This window comes from Microchirus variegatus, assembly GCF_963457635.1.
Source record: "Microchirus variegatus genome assembly, chromosome: 2".
Lineage (NCBI taxonomy): Eukaryota > Metazoa > Chordata > Actinopteri > Pleuronectiformes > Soleidae > Microchirus > Microchirus variegatus.
Window position 1 is genome coordinate 21,110,715 of NC_139803.1, and position 19,060 is coordinate 21,129,774.

Below are 19,060 nucleotides of genomic sequence, written 5' to 3' on the forward strand. Positions count from 1 at the left end.
GCCATCCCTCTGCTGGATGGCGTTTTAAGAGACAGACACTTCACGAGATAAGTGTGTGAATTCATATTTAAAGGTGTTTCTTTCCTCCATATCCGAAATCCTGTAACTTGCACTTAAATAAACTAAAAACCCAAGCACCCAAAAAGCATGATGTCGGCCATTAAACATGGATAACGTGGCGCTATATCGTCTGACAAGTAGCAGCTTTTAGGTGCAGAATAAGGTGGAATGGAATTTGAAATAAATGCTTTTCTTTGTTATTGTTTGGTTATGAATGACAGATTTGATGTCTGCTGATCATCTGATCTGATCTGATTGTTCTGAGACAAGAAAACAAGTATTCAAAGGCATTTTCTCACTGTATCTGATCCGAGTATAGTAAGTCTTTATTTAAACCTTTAGTTCTTTGTATGAGGTCAAAGAAGCAAGAATTTCATGTTGAAATATTCACACTGACATAATAAACACTGCAATCACCAAGCGTGCCACTGCTTCCATTGACCTCCGTATTATTCTCTCATGGGTGAAATGGCTAACAGTAAAGAAAGAAGAGAAAAGGCAGATTTTTGCCACTTATCAAAACTCTCATCTAATAAAATCTATGCTGGGTTAAGTCTGCAATACTTGTATGTATCCCTTGCTTTTTCTCTCCATTAGACAACCTTTTTAGGCTGGAAACTCTGCGTCCTTCCTGAACCGCAGTGAGTGTTAACCTCACACTCCACCAAAGTCCACAAAAAAATCTGAGATTTTACATCCCATCATACAGTGTGAGTGTTTGATCCACTGCTGCCTTAATCAGAAATATCTTATTTGTTATCTTGTGACTTCGGTGCTTGAAATCCTTAATTTGAATTGACCAGAGACACAGACTTACCAAACGAGGCAGCAGTAGACCCGCAACTTCTGTTTCTCTGTGAGCTAAAAACACTGTTTTTTCTCTATGGACTTTGGTGCAGAAGAGTGAGAGGTTCAAACACCAGTTTCCCGCTGGAAAAGGCAGTCTATGGTGAGAAAAAGCAACAGACATACGAACAAAAAGTAACTAATCACAGCTACTAATTTCAAGTAACTCAATTGCTTTTTAATTACAGCAGGATAAAAGTAATTACTACGAACTATGATAAGTCATTTTTCTGTTACTTATTTATTTTCATAGGTGTTCAATTATACATGAAATCACATTATATTGGAGTAATTTTCATAATCTGAAGCAGGCATAATTTTATTTGGTGAGGCTTTTGTTAAGAGACTGATATTCTGTTTTGACAAAAAACCTGCATGTGCACTTAATCATCATTGTAAACTGCATTAAAGGTGTGTGTGTTGTCGCCTCAGTTATCTTGGTTGATGATCAGCGCCGACGCTCTGATGCGCGAGTCTCTCTTCTCCCTGTTCTGCTTCAGTCTGCGGAGCACGGGAGCGCCGCTGCTCTCGCCTGCCCAGGGAGCATCTCCTGCTGCTGGGATGCACAGTGCTCCTGGCTGGAGGTCTGACAGTGAGATTATCACATTAGGCACACATCCAAAATATGAGAAGCAGAGCATGGGTAACAACAGCTGACTGCACTGATATAATATAGCACTCTGTTCTGTGCTATAAATATTACAGAGGCTACAAGCTCTTAGCATGCAGATCAAAGGAGGTGAACCCTGGAAGTGATCTCATGCTTATTTCTTTTTTTAACTTTTTAATAAATTTTTGTAGTTCAGTAAGAAAATGCTTGTGGAAAATATCAATAATGTAATTAGATAAAAAGTCTTAGAAAAAAAGCTGGTTTGAAACACATCATTATTATCTATGGAGTTTCATTACACATAATCATAAACCACATTTTAATGAGATTTAATGTTGAATTCAAAACAGTGAAAGACTTCACTGATCACCAGCAGCTGCACGCATAATCACAACCGTAGAAATGTCAATCATGGTCTGAACAGGATCTTAAAGACATCGTAACATCATGGGTAACATAGATTTGAGATGGGGGACCGTTACCGTTATTTTGGTTCGTGGACGATGTGTCCTGGTTCTCCCCAATCGCTCTCCTTCTCCTCTGCAGCACCAGAAGGAGCTCAGTCTCCCCAACTTTTCGGCCGGTCCCTCTCCTGGACAACGCTCTGCGTAGGTGCTGACATTTCATGTTGCCCTGGTGCGTGAGACAGTTTCAAAATGCAGCCAATTGGTGTTATATTTATTTATTTATTTATTGTCTATTAATTTTTTTTTACCAGCATTCCTTTTAACTCCATTATGGCGGATTTTCTGTTTTTACTCCTCTGATCCTGGAACAAGATTTGAAATTAATGAAATTAATCAATTAAATTAACGACTTCCTGAAAGTGAAAACAAAAAGGAACAAAGGCATAGATAGAGTTTACTGACCGTCCATGAACTGTCATCTTCCTCCTGAAAGGTGGATGGATGGTGAAAAAGTAAGTCATATGCATGCTTAAAATGCAAACATACATTCAAACAACATAGCAAGTGTTTGTCAATACAGTTTATATACCTGTACTTTCTTGACGGGCCTCAGGATTATTCCTTTTTTTATTCTGTCCATCATCTCGTCTACTGCTTTTGCCCTCGGATCCAACTCAGATGCTGGTTCTTAAAGATTATTATGGAATAAACATAAACATATCATCAATCAATTACTGGTGTTTCCGCTCTGTGTTCACATTTTGGTCATTTCTTTAAAATCAAAATCATATTTTTCTCATGTAACTTTTTCCAAAGTTGAGTGAAAAGCAAAGGAAATATCTACAATGCAAATTGTTTCTTGAAATAACAGGAAACATATAATTCTAAATACTGAACACAGACTCACTGTTTGACACATTTTTACTGGCTCCATCTTTCCTCCTGCTCCTCAGGAAATCAAGTGCACTAAACAGAGTGAGAGAAGTCACAGGTATCAATTAATCATTATTCATCACATTCCTATTTTACTGCTTGCATAAATTTATTATAATTATTTTTAAATCATTCATGTTTCTGTCAGGGAGTAAAAAGCCTCTGAAACCAAAATTTAACAACCAGGTGGAACTGAGACCAGTCACTGAAACTCTGCATCAGTTCAATGGTAGAGGAAGCATGTACTTGATGACAGGAGTGGAAGGTAGTGGAGGTGGTGGAGGTGGAGGAGGTGGAGGAGGAGGAGGGGATTTCTCCACTACTTCATCAGGTGTCTGCTCCCTCGTCTGTGTTTCCTGTAACTGTTTCACTACAAAGGAAGACAAATAAACACTGCAATTAAAGCTGTAGTGTGTAACTTTTTAACAAATGTTCAGTCTATCCGCTGCACACGATGTAAGTATAGCCGTGTTTTGTTTTTGTGTCTCTGGAGACACAGGGCGATGTGTTTTAAGGTGGAAGACTGTAACAGCTACGCTGGAAAAAGCGTTAAGGTTAAGGAATTAACCCTGGGTCTCTGAAACATGAGCGATGTAGCAGTGTTTTGGCAAAAGAAGTTACACACTGGAGCTTTATAAAAATAAAGAGAGAACTCCTTCAGGGAGTACAATATAAAGGTTTTTGGGTAGTCTGTCCTGTATGACGCTAATGTGTCTGTCTGTGCTAAATTAGTGGGAGGGACTTATGATCTCGAACCCGAAGATTGAAGATTGAAGATTCTCGTTTGAAGAAGCCGGGCGCCCCTTTGCATATGCGCAGCAGCTCCTGGACGCAGCGGTGCGCTGGCTCCAGCCGGGGACCCACTCCGCCAAGGAAGTCGTTGGACAGGTGGCACTGGAGCAGTTCATCGCGGGATTACCATCATCTACGGCCAATTGGGTCCAGTGCCACCGCCCCGCCAACATCGAGGCAGCGATCGTCCTCGCGGAGGACCATCTCTCTCTTCCCCGGCGGAGCATGAGGGAGGAGGCCAGGCCAGTGACGACCCCTGCAGGCCGTCCTACCCCAGCCCCGAGGAGGAGGTTTCCAGCGGCAGCGGCATTGGCTCCTGCACCACACCCACACACACACACACACACACACAACAGCCGGAGCATGCATCGCTCCGGTCCACTAATTACTCTCTGCCGTCTTTTCCACAGGGCCCAGCCTACGTGTCTGATCACCTGGCACCCTGGGGGGCTCCTCAGACGCCAGGGCAGGTGTGCTGGCGGTGTGGGCCGCCCGGCCACATCAGGGCGGAGTGCCCACTCATGGAAGTGGGGCAAGTGGTTCGGGTTGCTGGGCCGCCGGCCCCCGGTTCGGAAGGGACGTACCATATACCGGTATGTATACAAGGGGGTACACACCAAGCTCTGCTGGATTCTGGTTGTGAACAGACCATGATCCATCAGCGCTTGGTTCGACCGGGGGCATTGTTAGAGGCATCGTGGGTGAGGGTGAGGTGTGTGCATGGGGATACTCACGATTATCCTGTGGTGGCTCTGGAAATTTATTTTAAAGGGAAAAAACATAGAGTAAAGGCTGGAGTTAGTACTCGCCTCACGCACCCTCTAATTTTGGGAACAAATTGGCCGGGGTTTACGAGCTTAGCGGGGGAAACCATGAGGGTGCGGTCACGTAAGTCAGGGAAATGTGAGTTATGTGCTGTCCTTAGTGGTGAGGCGGAGGTGCCGCATACCGACGCTGCTGGGGGGGGGCCACAAATAGCCCCCATGGAAGATTTTCCACTCGCGCAGTCTCGGGATGAGACCCTCTGCCACGCCTTTGACCAAGTGATGGAAATTGATGGTTGTCCGGTTCACCCTAACGCAGCACTCACTCACCCCTACTTTGTGGTCATTAAAGACCGTTTATACAGAGTGAGTCGTGACGCTCAAACAGGGGAAGAGCTCTCCCAGTTGTTAGTCCCAAAAAGCCACCGAGAAACAATTTTCCAGGCGGCTCACCACAACCCCATGGCGGGTCACCTAGGATATGATAAAACACTGAACCGGATCATGGCCCGATTTTACTGGCCGGGCATTCGGGCAGATGTGAGTCGGTGGTGTGCATCCTGCCGCGAATGCCAATTAGTCAACCCTCCAGCCACTCCAAAAGCGCCATCGCGCCCATTACCATTAATGGAGGTCCCTTTTGATAGACTTGCCATGGACCTCATCAGGCCATTAGACCGGAGCGCACGGGGATATCGCTTTGTATTAGTTCTAGTGGACTATGCAACGCGCTATCCCGAGGCAGTACCCCTGCGCAGCATCTCGGCGAAGAGTGTTGCACAGGCACAGTTTCAGGTCATCTCCCGAGTTGGGATCCCGAAAGAGATCCTGACTGACCAGGGCACATCATTTATGTCACGTACACTATGCGAGCTATACGAATTACTGGGCGTCCGCTCAATTCGGACTAGTGTGTACCATCCCCAGACTGACGGCCTGGTGGAGGGGTTTAACAAAACACTAAAGAACATGATTCGTAAGTTCGTTAACGAGGATAGTCGTAATTGGGATAAATGGTTGGACCCTCTGTTGTTTGCAGTGCGGGAGGTGCCCCAGGCCTCCACGGGTTTTTCGCCCTTTGAACTTCTGTTCGGCAGAAAACCTCGGGGTGTCTTGGACCTGGTTAAGGAAAACTGGGAGGTGGGTCCAAGCACCAGTAAAAATGAGGTACAGCACGTCCTGGACCTGCGAGCAAAGCTCCATTCACTGGGTCAGTTATCGGGAGAATTTGCTCCAGGCCCAGGAACGTCAACAGCGGCTGTACAACAGAGGGGCTAAACTTAGACAGTTTTCACCGGGAGATAAAGTGCTTCTATTGCTACCATCGTCTAGCTCCAAATTACTCGCCAAGTGGCAAGGGCCCTTTGTGGTCACACGGCGAGATGGATGTTGACTATGAGGTTGTGCGTTCTGACAGGGGTGGAGCAACACAGATTTACCACCTCAACCTCCTCAAAGCCTGGAGGGAGGTGGCGTCTGTTTCTCTGGCCACCACGGTGATTGAGAGCGATGAGCTGGGACCGGAGGTGACTAGATCGAACAGGTTGGCGCCGGTCCCCGTTGACGACCATCTCTCGCCGGGCCAGAGAGCAGACGTGGCCTCGTTATAGCGGCAGTTTGCCGACGTGTTCTCTTCCCTGCCAGGGCGCACAAACCTCATACACCACCACATAGAAACTTCCCCGGGTGTGACAGTACGTTCACGACCCTATCGGCTGCCAGAACACAAGAGGAAAACTGTTCAGGCAGAACTTCAGGCCATGTTAGAGATGGGGGTAATAGAAGAGTCCAACAGTGACTGGTGTTGCCCCATTGTACTGGTTCGCAAGTCCGATGGGTCAATAAGGTTCTGTGTGGACTACCGTAGAGTCAACGAGGTGTCCAAATTCGATGCCTATCCAATGCCCCGGGTCGACGAACTCCTGGATCGGCTGGGCACGGCTCGCTTTTTTACGACACTGGATTTGACTAAGGGCTACTGGCAGATTCCGTTGTCGTCAGAGTCCAGGGAGAAAACGGCCTTCTCCACTCCGTATGGTTTGTACCAATTTGTCACGCTTCTGTTTGGATTGTTCGGAGCCCCAGCTACGTTCCAGCGCCTCATGGACCGGGTGCTGCGGCCTCACTCTGCATATGCTGTGGCCTACTTGGATGATGTCATCATTCATAGTGAGACCTGGGAGCAGCATATGCAGCAGGTGGGAGCGGTGCTGGAGTCCCTGAGGAAGGCGGGGCTCACGGCCAATCCAGGGAAGTGGGCAGTTGGACGGAGGGAGGTACGGTATTTGGGGTACCACTTGGGGGGAGGGCAGGTGCGGCCACAGATACAAAAGACCGCAGCGGTTGCAGCCTGCCCAAGACCCAAGACCAAAAAAGAGGTTAGGAGGTTTCTGGCGCTGGCGGGTTACTATAGGAGGTTCATCCCGGCCTTCTCGGAGCTGACCAGCCCCCTAACCGACATGACCCGAAAAGGTTCCTCAGATCCGGTCCAGTGGACGGAGCCGTGTCAGCTGGCGTTTGAGAGGGTAAAGCAAGCCCTCTGTGGGGAGCCACTTTTATATACACCTAACTTTTCTCTCCCTTTCATCCTGCAGACCGACGCCTCGAACAGCCGGCTGGGGGCTGTTTTGTCCCAGTAGGTGGAGGGGGTCGACCTCCCCGTACTGTACATCAGCCGGAAGCTAGCTCAGCGGGAGGTGAGCTACAGTACGGTGAAGAAAGAGTCACGGCGAGAGAGCGCAGAGACCACAGCTGTCTTCCTTTGTTTGCTTGATTATTTCTTTTACAATAAACCGGACTGTGCTCACTGAAATCCATCCTGCGTCCTTCCTGAACCGCAGTGAATGGGAAAGCTCACAAGTACCTTCCTCCTGCAGCTGTGTGACGGTGCCGTTAGCCTCGGACAGCTGAGTTTCCAGGGCATTTCTCTCCTTCTCACTCATCTCCACCTGCTCCTTCAGGCTCTGCAGCTCAGAGAGGACACTGCTGTCTTCCACTGAGCTCTGACTCTGTTTTACCTGAGTGGAACAAGATATCATGAAGAAAAATCACTTGAGACTGAGGGACATTTCAACACTCCTCTTCCTCCTACTACACACACCTGGTCCTGATAGTGGTGTTGTATGTCACTCAGGACTGCGCCGATCTGCTCCAGCATCTGCTGCAGCTGCAGGCCGGTGTCTGAACTCTGCACCACACTGGGCGTGTTTTCCACCATCTGCTGTTCCATCACCTGGAGAAACCACACAAACCAAACCCAGCGTTACCTTCTTACATGCTACAATATTTAACAGCTTACCAAGAAAATAACAATAAAACACAATTAGAAGAAAAATAAAGCAAGATCTCAGTGTGTTAATTTTCTGCTCCACATGTGGTTGTCACAATGCAGAGAAAGTGTTTTCAAACCACTGTTTTGCTAATCAATGACTTGGAATCCTCACTGAAAGGAAACAACAATGCAAACAGGATGATAAAGCTGTGAGACAAAGCGTTTTGCCTGCATTATTGTATGTGGCTTTATGACGGAAAATGAAAGACGTCAGGTTTTGCCTTGATAGTTGTGTTTTTTCTTCCCTGGTGTGAAAGAAATCATATTTGCTGTAATGTGCTCTTAAATGACGGGCATGAGCTTCACTGATGTATATACTGAGGTAAAATATGATTGTTGGACAATAAGAGGAGAGTGGAGGAACTATAGTTTGCTTTGTGTGTTTCTATAGTTAATAAAAAAAGACAAGAGTGAAGCAAATCAGAAGCAATGCCAATAAAAGATATCCATCCATCTTCAACAGCTTTATCGTCCACATGAGGATCGCAGGAGTTGCTGTGCCAATCTCAGCTGATGTAGGGCAAGCAATACCAAGCAAATATTGGTTGATAGTCATGTGATTTCTAAACACCATCCTTTATTCACTAAACCTGTTTCCATTGCACTTATTTGCATTCATCTTTTATCAATATTTTTAACTTTTCCACCTCCCATCTGGCATTTTCTAGAGTTTTTTTTAATCTTCTGTGTTTCCTCTTTGAGCCCAAATCAAAAATCGCTGTTTAAACCAATGGAAACCCATCTTGTGTAACAGGGTACTTCCTCAGAGACAAGAAAGTGTGAGGGAAAAAGTGGTTTTCATTTCTGCATTCTCAGAACAAACCAAAGCTGCAGATCTGGCCAGCTCTCTGTAAACGAATTGACTAAAATCAACAGGAATATACCTGAGATATACCTGAGATTTTTAAAGCATTTTAAGTGTCACCAATGTGTGAATAATTGTCACGATCTCACCTGCACATTCCTCTTTATTTTCATTATATTGTCTATTATTTGTGTTTGTGTACTGCTGCTGCTTTCCTTTCCTTCCTTCTCACTCTGCAGGGGGCGTGGCTGACCTACATTCTCTCAGACGCCGGTGATTGTCTACACCTGCGCGGCTCCGCCTCACCTGCTCCTGATGAGCAATCAGGAGGACTTATAAGCGGAGCTGTTCCTCTTCACCGGCGTCAGATCGTTTTTCACCTTCAGTTGGTAAAGACATGCTGTTCTTCTGTTGCTTAAACTTACCTGCTGTGGATACTCACTCGCCTCTCCTCGCTCCAGGTCGCCACGTCTCCTGCACCTCCGTGAAACTACTGGTTGTTTCCTGTTTCCCTACGCTCCTGGGAATCTCCTCAGTAAACTCCCAAACCAGTGAGTTTGTTCCGTGCTGGAACGCCGCCATTCTGCTGAGCCGATCCTGTAGCAATTGCACTCTCATTTCTCTCTGTCTGTCTCTCGTTCACTCACTCACTTCCACTAGTTTTGGAAGTCGCTTTTTGTTATCCTTTTTTGTAAATAAATATTACTTTTGTTTTGAACATACTTACCGTCTCCGTCTGCTTCCGGGTCCACCTCCTAAGTTAATCATGACATCACGATCTGACCAAACATGGACCTGGCGGACGTTGACGCGCTGAGACAGGCACTTTCTGCACAGGGTACGTTGATCGGCCGTCACAGTCAGATGCTCAGCGAGATAACTAACTCGCTTCGGGAGCTAATGGCTAGCTCCGCTAGAACTGCTAGTCCTCCTGCAGTTGCAGACACTTCCTCCTCCGCTAACTCAGAGAGGAACGCTGTTCCGGGTAGCTTCGGGTTAGCCGCTTCTGCTACTGCACCACGGGAACCATTCGTGCCTATCCCCGAGCGTTTCTCCGGTGAAATTGGGAAATGTTCCAGTTTTTTATTTCAATGTTCACTGGTCTTTAATCTACAACCCCTCACTTACCCTAATGATTGCACGAAGATTGCTTTTGTGGTTAACCTGTTGTCGGGACGAGCTGCTCAGTGGGCAACAGCCACACTTTGTAGCGCCGCTCCGGCTTCCGTTAGCTATAGTTCATTCACAACCGATCTCTGAAAAGTTTTTGATCATTCACTTCAAGAGTCAGATATCGCTACGCGATTAATCAATACAAACCAGGGTAACTCTTCCGTCGCTGACTTCTCGATCCAATTCCGTATCCATGCCGCGGAAAGCGGCTGGAATGATTCAGCGCTTCGTGCTATGTTTATTGAAAACCTTAATGGGGAGATACGGGATGAATTAGCCACTCGAAACGATTCTTCTGACTTTGACTCACTTAACGCTTTATCGATCCAGCTAGATAACCGCATCCGGGAGAGACGTCATGAAAGAATCACTAGTTCACGTCGAGTAGCTAGCTCATCACCGTCAACCCCGAATAGGTCACCTACTTCCTCACACGCTCCTCTTTCTCTCCCTCTACCTCTCTCTGATCCTCCCGAACCCATGCAGCTGGGTCGGACTCGGCTCACTTCCGCAGAGCGGACGGTGAGGCTTAAGAGTGGAGCGTGCTTGTACTGTGGGGCGCTGGAACATCGGCGTAGCTCCTGCCCCATACGGCCAAAAGACTAAGCCTGTCAACACACGCAGGAGTGTTGGCGGGCGGAGCTGTTTCCTGTTCCAACCACAAACGTGTATCTCTCCCTGGCAAGATTCGGTGGGCACAGCAGTCAAAATCCCTGTCCTGCTTGGTCGATTCCGGGGCCGACGATTGCTTCATCGAACTGCAGACCGCTAACCAGGCTGGGATCCCCACGGTGCCTCTCCAGGAACCCAAGAAGATCCTCGACTTGGACGGCAGAATCTTGGCAACTGTGACTCATCGCACGCAACCCATCACCCTCGTCCTCTCCGGCAACCACCACAAACTTTTACAGCTGTTCCTGATTCCGTCCTCGTCGGCACCGGTCGTTTTGGGTCTTCCCTGGTTGGCTCTTCACAACCCCCGATTCGACTGGGCAACGGGGCAACTTTCCGACTGGAGCGTTCCCTGTCACTCCCAGTGTCTCCACTCCGCCATGCCGTCTTCCGCCATGGTTCCTGCCACGACGCCAAGAGTCCCAGACCTGTCTTCGATCCCCAAGGCCTACCACGACCTCGGTGAGGTCTTCTCCAAAGAACTGGCTCTCTCCCTTCCTCCTCACCGCCCGTACGACTGTGGGATCGTCCTCCTCCCTGGTGCTATGCTGCCATCCAGTCGAATGTACAATCTGTCCCAGACCGAACGCAGCAGCATGGAGGACTATATTAATCAGTCGTTGGCCGCGGGACTCATACGTCCGTCCTCTTCTCCAGTCGGTGCAGGGTTTTTCTTCGTCCGGAAGAAAGATGGAACTCTGAGACCCTGCATCGACTACCGCGGACTTAATGACATCACCATTCACAACAAGTACGCTCTTCCCCTTATGGACGCTGCATTTAGCCCACTCTGCAAGGCTAGGATCTTTACCAAGCTTGATCTCCGCAACGCCTACCATCTGGTTCGTATTCGGGAGGGCGATGAATGGAAGACGGCCTTCAACACCCCGATTGGTCACTTCGAATATCTGGTGATGCCCTTCGGTCTGACCAACGCCCCAGCTGTTTTCCAACATCTGGTGAACGACGTGCTGCGAGATATGCTGGACAAATTCCTGTTCGTTTACCTCGACGATATACTGATTTTCTCAGAAACAGAAGAGGAACACGTCCAGCATGTACATGACGTCCAGCATGTTCGAATCGTACTACAAAGACTGTTGGAAAACAAACTATACGCCAAAGCAGAGAAATGTTCGTTCCACGCCTCGTCTGTTCCTTTCCTGGGGTTTATCGTGGACCAGGGGAAGCTATCACCAGATCCTGCAAAGATCAGCGCTGTGAAAGACTGGCCCACTCCCTCCACACGAAAGCAGCTGCAGCGTTTTCTGGGGTTCGCCAACTTCTACAGGCGATTCATCAGAAACTACAGCAAGGTGGTGGAACCCCTCACTTGACTGACTTCGCCACAACGAGCTTTCTCCTGGTCCAGCGACGCTGACACCGCCTTCAACCACCTCAAGGAGCTCTTCACTTCTGCTCCCATTCTCTCCCACCCTGATCCCTCCCTCCAGTTCATCGTGGAGGTGGACGCTTCTGACACAGGGGTTGGTGCAGTCCTTTCTCAAAGCTCGACTTCAGACCAGAAGCTACATCCCTGCGCCTTCTTCAGTTGCCGCCTATCCCCAGCTGAAGTCAACTACGACGTGGGGAATCGAGAACTGCTGGCTGTCGTCATGGCACTACAGGAGTGGAGGCACTGGCTGGAGGGAGCGTCCCTTCCTTTTATAGTCTGGACTGATCACAAAAACCTGTCTTATTTACGAGATGCCAAGAGACTTAATTCCAGACAGGCACGCTGGGCCCTCTTCCTGGGTCACTTCTCTTTCACCCTCACCTTCCGACCAGGCTCTCGTAATGTGAAACCTGAAGCACTGTCAAGACAATTCTCACCTGATCCACCTTCCTCATCTCCCTATCCAATCGTGGCTCCCTCCTGCATCGTTGGGGCTGCATCCTGGCCGGTGGAGGAGGTGGTTCGACGGGCCCAGCTTGAGGAACCTGACCCGGGAAACGGTCCGCCTAACCGGCTCTTCGTGCCCAGCTCCGCACGTTCGGAGGTTCTACAATGGGCTCACCGATCCATACTTACCTGCCATCCAGGTAACAACCGCACCCTTCACTTCCTTCGACAACGGTTCTGGTGGCCCTCCATGCTGGAAGACACGTCAACCTTCATTCAAGCCTGTCCCATCTGCACCCGAGGGAAGACGTCCAATCGCCCTCCAGCCGGCCTCCTGAATCCTCTCTCCGTTCCCCGTCGCCCATGGTCCCACATCGCAGTGGATTTCGTCACTGGTCTTCCACCGTCTCGCCTCAACACCACGGTCCTGACAGTGGTTGACCGGTTCTCTAAGGCTGTGCACTACATTCCACTACCCAAGCTTCCCACTGCCACTGAAACTGGAGATCTACTGGTCGACCATGTGTTCCGTCTCCATGGGTTCCCCAAAGACATTGTTTCGGACAGGGGTCCTCAATTCACGTCACAGGTGTGGAAGGCGTTCTGCTCGGCTCTGGGCGCTTCCGTCAGCCTCACCTCCGGTTATCACCCCCAGTCCAACGGCCAGACTGAACGGGCAAATCAAAGTATGGAGAGTGCGCGATGAATGCTTGTCGTAGCATTGCACTGGAGGCGATGGAAGTAGATGAAGAAGAGTTTTATGTTCCCATTGATTGAAGATAAATATCTTGACAATAATGATGTTATCGACACATTAAAAGTTGGAGGAAGACAAAGAACAACTCCATAGCCCTTAGTGATAAGGTTAGGGTGAATCATTTTTCTTGCATCTTTTACTTTGGCCTCTCTTTAGTTGATGGTTTACATCTCTGGTTCCCAAACACTGGTGCTAGACCTACTTATGGATTGTGGGGATAACATTTTGGCGGGATCCTCAAACAAATTTGCCGAATTTTATATATGTGTATATGTTTTACATTACATCCATACATCGCTCAGAACTTATTAATTTCCCAATTAAAAATGGTACTTTCTGCACACATTTGCTCTTATCACAATTAATGTTGTGATTTGGGTCATGATAGTTTGCCATCTTTAAAAAGTGGCTCTGTATGAAACCTTTGTATGGATTAAATAAATTATATTAAGTGCTGTCCCAAGTAATTAATGCTAAAATGAAAGTCGATGAATGCTTGTTGTAGCATTGCACTGGAGGCGATGGAAGTAGATGAAGAAGAGTTTTATGTTCCCATTGATTGGAGATAAATACGATAAAAAACGATGAAGCACATTCCCACTGGTGAAAAATCAGTTTAAACCTGGGTTTTTTTGACCAATCGAAAAGGGATACACCACAACATGCAGCGCAAGGTTCCACACTGCAAATTACAGCACTCTAATCTCCAAGGCACCAATTTTCACACAGCAATTAGTGCAATTATTTCATACATACAAACACACACACAAGTTCAGCAACACAAAGAGACAAAGATACACACAGAGGGGAAAAAAAACTTCTAAATTGTTTCCTGTTTGAGGCCCTGCATCATTATACCACCATGCATCACAGCGAAGAGGTGTGAAAGGGTGCTGTTTTCAAAACACCCTGAAAACAGACAAATAGTAGTGCATACAAGAGGCATTCAGCACGGGGAGGGGGGTCTTTTACCATGAATTGGGAGTAAAGGGGCTGAATTGTGTGAACAGTTGGGGGTCCTTTTCACAGGTAAGGACCCCTGTGAGGCAGCCCATTGTGTGTCTGTCCAGTAAATGGAGGACACTGCGCACAAAGGCAACAATTGCTATATGCTCCGCAAAACATAAAGGTGTCAGGCAAAGACATGTTTGTGCTTAAAGACCACTATTCTCCCTCCGTCGCAGTGATGACCACTAATTATGGGAGGGAGGGGCTAAATGGAAGGTTTTTTTTGAAAGAAAAGGCCTTCATTATAGGAGCAGGTGGGGGCAGCAAAACTTTGTATGTGAGGATGCATTTGAATCGGTGTTTTATCTGCATGTGTACAAGTGTGTTTCAGCCTTTGTCTTGGGAGTGTGAATGCATCCACACACACACACACACACACACAGGGAGGGAACGCCTGGATTTTGACTAAAGTGTCATCAGTGTGAAAACAGAGAATGGAGACCCCCGTCTCCTGTCCCACCACATCAGCTGCTCCCTGACAGAAGCAGTGTGTGTGTGTGTGTGTGTGTGTGTGTGCTCACTCCACACACACACACACACACACACACACACACACACACACACACACACACACACACACACACACACACCTCTCACTGATCCCCCCCTTGTCCAAGTGTCCGTCTGTTCACCATAGCTGCTCTAAGGTCAGCGCCAACACTCCTGCTCGCTTCCTGTGGCACGACCTGTCACCCTCAGTATACATAGGTGTGAATGTACGACAAAATGTTTTATGCCATGACTGAAAACACACGCACGCACACACACACACGCACACACACACACACATATTTGGCATGCACTCAGACCTGGTGGGCAAAGTCTTCAGCATGTTGCCGGAGGCCTTCCTCCAACTCCAGTCTCTGAGACATTTCTGCAAACTCTTCTGTGACAAGCTGAGAGACTGTAAACAAAGACAGACACAAAAAAAAGAGGGGGGAATATTAGATGTTTCAGCCCCTAAAGTGCCAGAGAGTGACATTTTTCATGCATGAGATAATTATTATATGCTTATGTCTGTCAGAAAGAGTCTTTATATGATATGTATGACCCTGTTCAAACCATTCTGAGTGATCCGATATCATGCAGATCACCTTAAGTTTGGCTCTCAACACTCAGATCCAAACACAGAAACAACATTCAGATGGTTTGAGGACACGTGTGGCCACAGTATGCATTAAAGACCGCTTTCTTGTGTGACATCATCTGATTCTCATCTGATTGGTATGTTAAAGGGGAAATAAGTAGTTTATAGTGCCATCTAGAGGAGAGGCTGAAATTTACAACAAAGACCTGCTGCTCTGCTCACCCCCTCCCTTCCCTGAGCGCTACGGTATCCGCAGCTGGTCAAATGTCGTCCTCGTCGTCTTTCTCCGTGTCAGCAGATGAGGTTCGTGAGGTGAGGGAGAGGGCGAACTACCGCGGCCGTAGCAGACGCCGCAGAGAGAGTGGAGGCGGGACTTCCGCTACAAGTAAAGAGACGCTTGTTTTGTTCTCTCGCGTTTGTCCTTACAGGCTCCGGTAGAAACATGGCGTCTCGCTGCTAACAGTGGCTATGCAACCGCGGTCCGCGGTCATGTTATTTTACATGACTTTTTGAAACACTACGAAAATGAAACAAAAACGATTATACAGCGACTAGACAATGCAGGAGCACATAATATGTATAGAAAAGTGGATTTTGGGTTATATAAACCCATAAATACTACATATTGTACCTTTAAATAATTTGACCCCACTGGCATTTCATGTTACAAGAGTCAAGCTCTTCTCCTCTCTTTAGGGCCAGTTCATACTCACTGATGCTTCACATTTCTGCATGTGTGAAAAACCAATTAGTTCTAAAATCGGGTATGTACTTGTAAAGGCCATCTTTTACTACTGATGAATTTCTAAGTAAATGTAATTTGTCACACAGCTGGTGTAAGGAAAACTTACCTCGTTTGATTTTATTAATGGTCTTGCTCTGTTTGTTAATTTTCCGCAGTACGGCCTCTTTCTCTTCTACCTCCAGTGTGAGCTGTGATAAAACAAATAAGGTCTGTGATAAGACACACTTATACTGTACACACACACACACTAACACATTTACATATGCACAGACACACATACTTGCTCCCTAAGCTGATCCAGCTGTTTGGTCAGATCTTCTTTTTCTTCTTCCAACTGCATCTTCTCAGCCAGCAGTCCATCCACTGATGCCTGCAGCTCTGACACACACATAGAGAAGATAAGTATGTCATTACAGCCAAATAATCACAACTGTATTACTCTTCTGGGGTAATAATGATAAAAACCTGCAATCTTGGCTTGGCTCTCCAGCAGCAACGTCTCCTCACCACTACTGTCCTCACCAGCATCGACCACGTCACCGTTAAGTGTTGGGTCAAGACCCGGGTCAAAAAAGGTCAGAGTGGGCAGTTCTTCAGGGATGACGGGCATCTGACTCTGCCTCTTCAGGACTTTGTACTCTTTGGTCACCTAGGAAACAGGGGATGGGAAGATTAGTGCTGTTGGTGGATATTATTTGTTTTATTGGTATGAAAATGGCAAAGGTTATAAGGAAAGGAAAGGTGACTATAGGAGATACCTTAACAGCCAGAGCCTCAGCGCTTTCCCTGCATGACCTCTCTATCTGGAACTGGAGCTCCAGTACACTCATCTCTTTCAGAAGCTGATTGGAGACTGTTAAAAAAAAGGATAAGAAGAGAAGAGAGATTTGAATTATGATTCAATCAACCTTTCTTTTCTAGCGTGTAATCATCAATCTGCATGGTTTTCCCTCGCTGAATAAGGTGAAGAAAACGTCTCACCTTCCTCCAACTCAGACAGTCTTTGATTGGCTTCATCCCTCTGCTTTTCCAGGAGCTCATACTAACAATCAGCCATCAAAATAGACACAAAACAGATAAACAAGATCAATTATAAAACACACTGATGTATTTGATTTTGGTCACATTCTATTCAATTATAACTGACAGCTGAGACACCACGATCTGTCCTTGTTCATATAAGAAAGTTTGTGCACTTATTATTCACTAAATATGATTGAATATCAAAGGTCATCTCTGATTAAACACTGACAGTTGGCACAGTAACAGCACATCTTCTTATACAGGTGTTTCTAATGCACTTTAGATAGTGACATTAATTAAGAAATCATTTACTGCTTGTCACCATCATTCATACCTGAAAGTCTCCTTCATCTGAGGAGGAGGAGGAGGAGGAGGAGAATAAATCACTCTCTGCATCAGACTCTGTGAGAAACAGAGAGTCATTTTATCATCACAAGACTGACAACAGAGAACAGGCAGTATGGCACAGAGAAAACCCAAGATCGTCACATTATTGTCAGCGTGACTGCAAGAGGAACTTCACGAGGCTCCTCTGAAGGAGGACCAGAGGCAGGAAGTGAAATCACAGGATTATGACGAATAAACATGTTCCACTTTCAGTGGCTTCAGAAGCACTAAAGTTTCCAGCTCCAACACTTCACTTTCTTGATATAATTAAAGTGATTTATTTACAATAAACCACTCATGATAATCTAGTAGGACATTTTAGTCAAACATGTTGACAAAATTCAAAATAGCATCTTAAGAATATAGCTCCAGGAGATCTTTTTGCTCATATTCACCTGATACATTTGCCTATACCAACTTTGGCACCTCTAGGACTAACAGGTTCCAGGGGGTGACTTTAAGGCATCCTGCTTGACCACCATTAAATGTATGTTTTTATATCTTCTGAATTTTGGGCAAAGTTTTATGTGTCTTCATGCATGTTCAGACCCTCAAAAGACACTCCTGTTGATTAAAAAGCAATCCAAGCAAAAACAGCCTTCAAGCCACTTGGGAGTCTATAATCATGGTGTTTTAAGGCGCTGTAGATTCTGTTTTATACACTTTAAACTCAAATCAAAAGGTCCAGTGTAGAACAATTGGTCATATCTAATGATGAGAGGTCAGATTGGATCAAACAACCAATGGCAACAGGTGGTAACCGGTCGTGACGTCACCCATAAGAATCTGAACTCCAGCCTCCGGAATCGCAATTTGGCCAGCACTGTGTTGACGTTTTACAAAGTTGACATCATAAAACAAACCAGTGCTGACTCAAGTGACAAAACTCAAAGGTCAAGTGTGTAAAATTTAGGTTTTCACCATTTTGGACCTCCTTGTTTTTACAATAGCCCACAATGGGTAAACAAAACATCAGTTGCTTATGCTATCTGAAACACAAGGGTGAAGGATATGCAGTTGCATCATGCAACTTATGTAGCTTTAAATAATTTCACATATGCATTCTGTACACTGATTTTGATCACGTTCCCCTTTGAATGCAACACATTTAAAAGCGTTTAAATAATAAAGTCAAGCCAGAAGACTGTTTGACATTTATAAAATTATAAAATCTCAACATGGTCTCATTGAATCTATCCATACACCAACTCCATAATATTCAGCAAACCTTAAGCTATGAGCAAAAACAATTTTAACTTATCTGACTTTGGTTGAACCTTGAGTCAACTACATAGAGAAAGTCTTACCTTCTGCTTCACCTTGGACCCACATCATGTCACCTGCTTTAAGTTATTCTCTTCTTAATAAATTAACTTTTTAAGCTCCACATCTAAGCAGCACACACAGAAACATGTTTTCTCCCCGAGTCACACATGGTTTATTATAAAGGAAGCAAGTGGGAATTTGTGTTTAAACCCTCCCCCACTGAGACGATTTAGAAAAAAAGGGAACTTATTCTTTACATTTGCCAAAAGACAGTTTCAGAACTCGCCATCTAACATGGATTTGTAGCTCGATGAGAGTGTTTTTTATCTGTATTACTTTATTGATCATATACGTTACAAGCGTATTCTAGGAGTGAGGAGGTGTGTGACCTTTTCACCTCTTATATGCAGTGAAAGAAACTGAGAGAATGTAGGCTCGGTCTATTCGTGTGTCTCTCTCATGAGACTGTGCCGTCTCTCTACTGCAAGATCATTGTCACTCAAGTAGCTGAGGCAAAGGTAAAGCTGCTGTTACTCCTCTAATAGCATCAG

At 46.3% G+C, this 19,060-nt stretch overlaps 1 protein-coding gene across 1 annotated transcript; it reads right to left on the minus strand.

Moving 5' to 3' along the window:
* Nucleotides 1-1,334: 1,334 nt before the first annotated feature.
* On the minus strand, nucleotides 1,335-18,575 carry shtn2 (shootin 2; the record flags this gene model as incomplete). Its single annotated transcript, XM_083905586.1, has 20 exons — nucleotides 1,335-1,492; nucleotides 1,999-2,149; nucleotides 2,232-2,285; nucleotides 2,386-2,409; nucleotides 2,513-2,610; nucleotides 2,831-2,889; nucleotides 3,103-3,226; nucleotides 7,276-7,429; nucleotides 7,513-7,644; nucleotides 10,735-11,420; nucleotides 11,736-11,869; nucleotides 12,171-12,334; nucleotides 14,811-14,905; nucleotides 15,940-16,021; nucleotides 16,114-16,211; nucleotides 16,299-16,482; nucleotides 16,592-16,686; nucleotides 16,815-16,875; nucleotides 17,191-17,258; nucleotides 18,551-18,575. The coding sequence occupies 20 exons, from the start codon at nucleotides 18,573-18,575 to the stop codon at nucleotides 1,335-1,337; spliced, it is 2,646 nt and encodes an 881-aa protein (XP_083761712.1).
* Nucleotides 18,576-19,060: the final 485 nt, after the last annotated feature.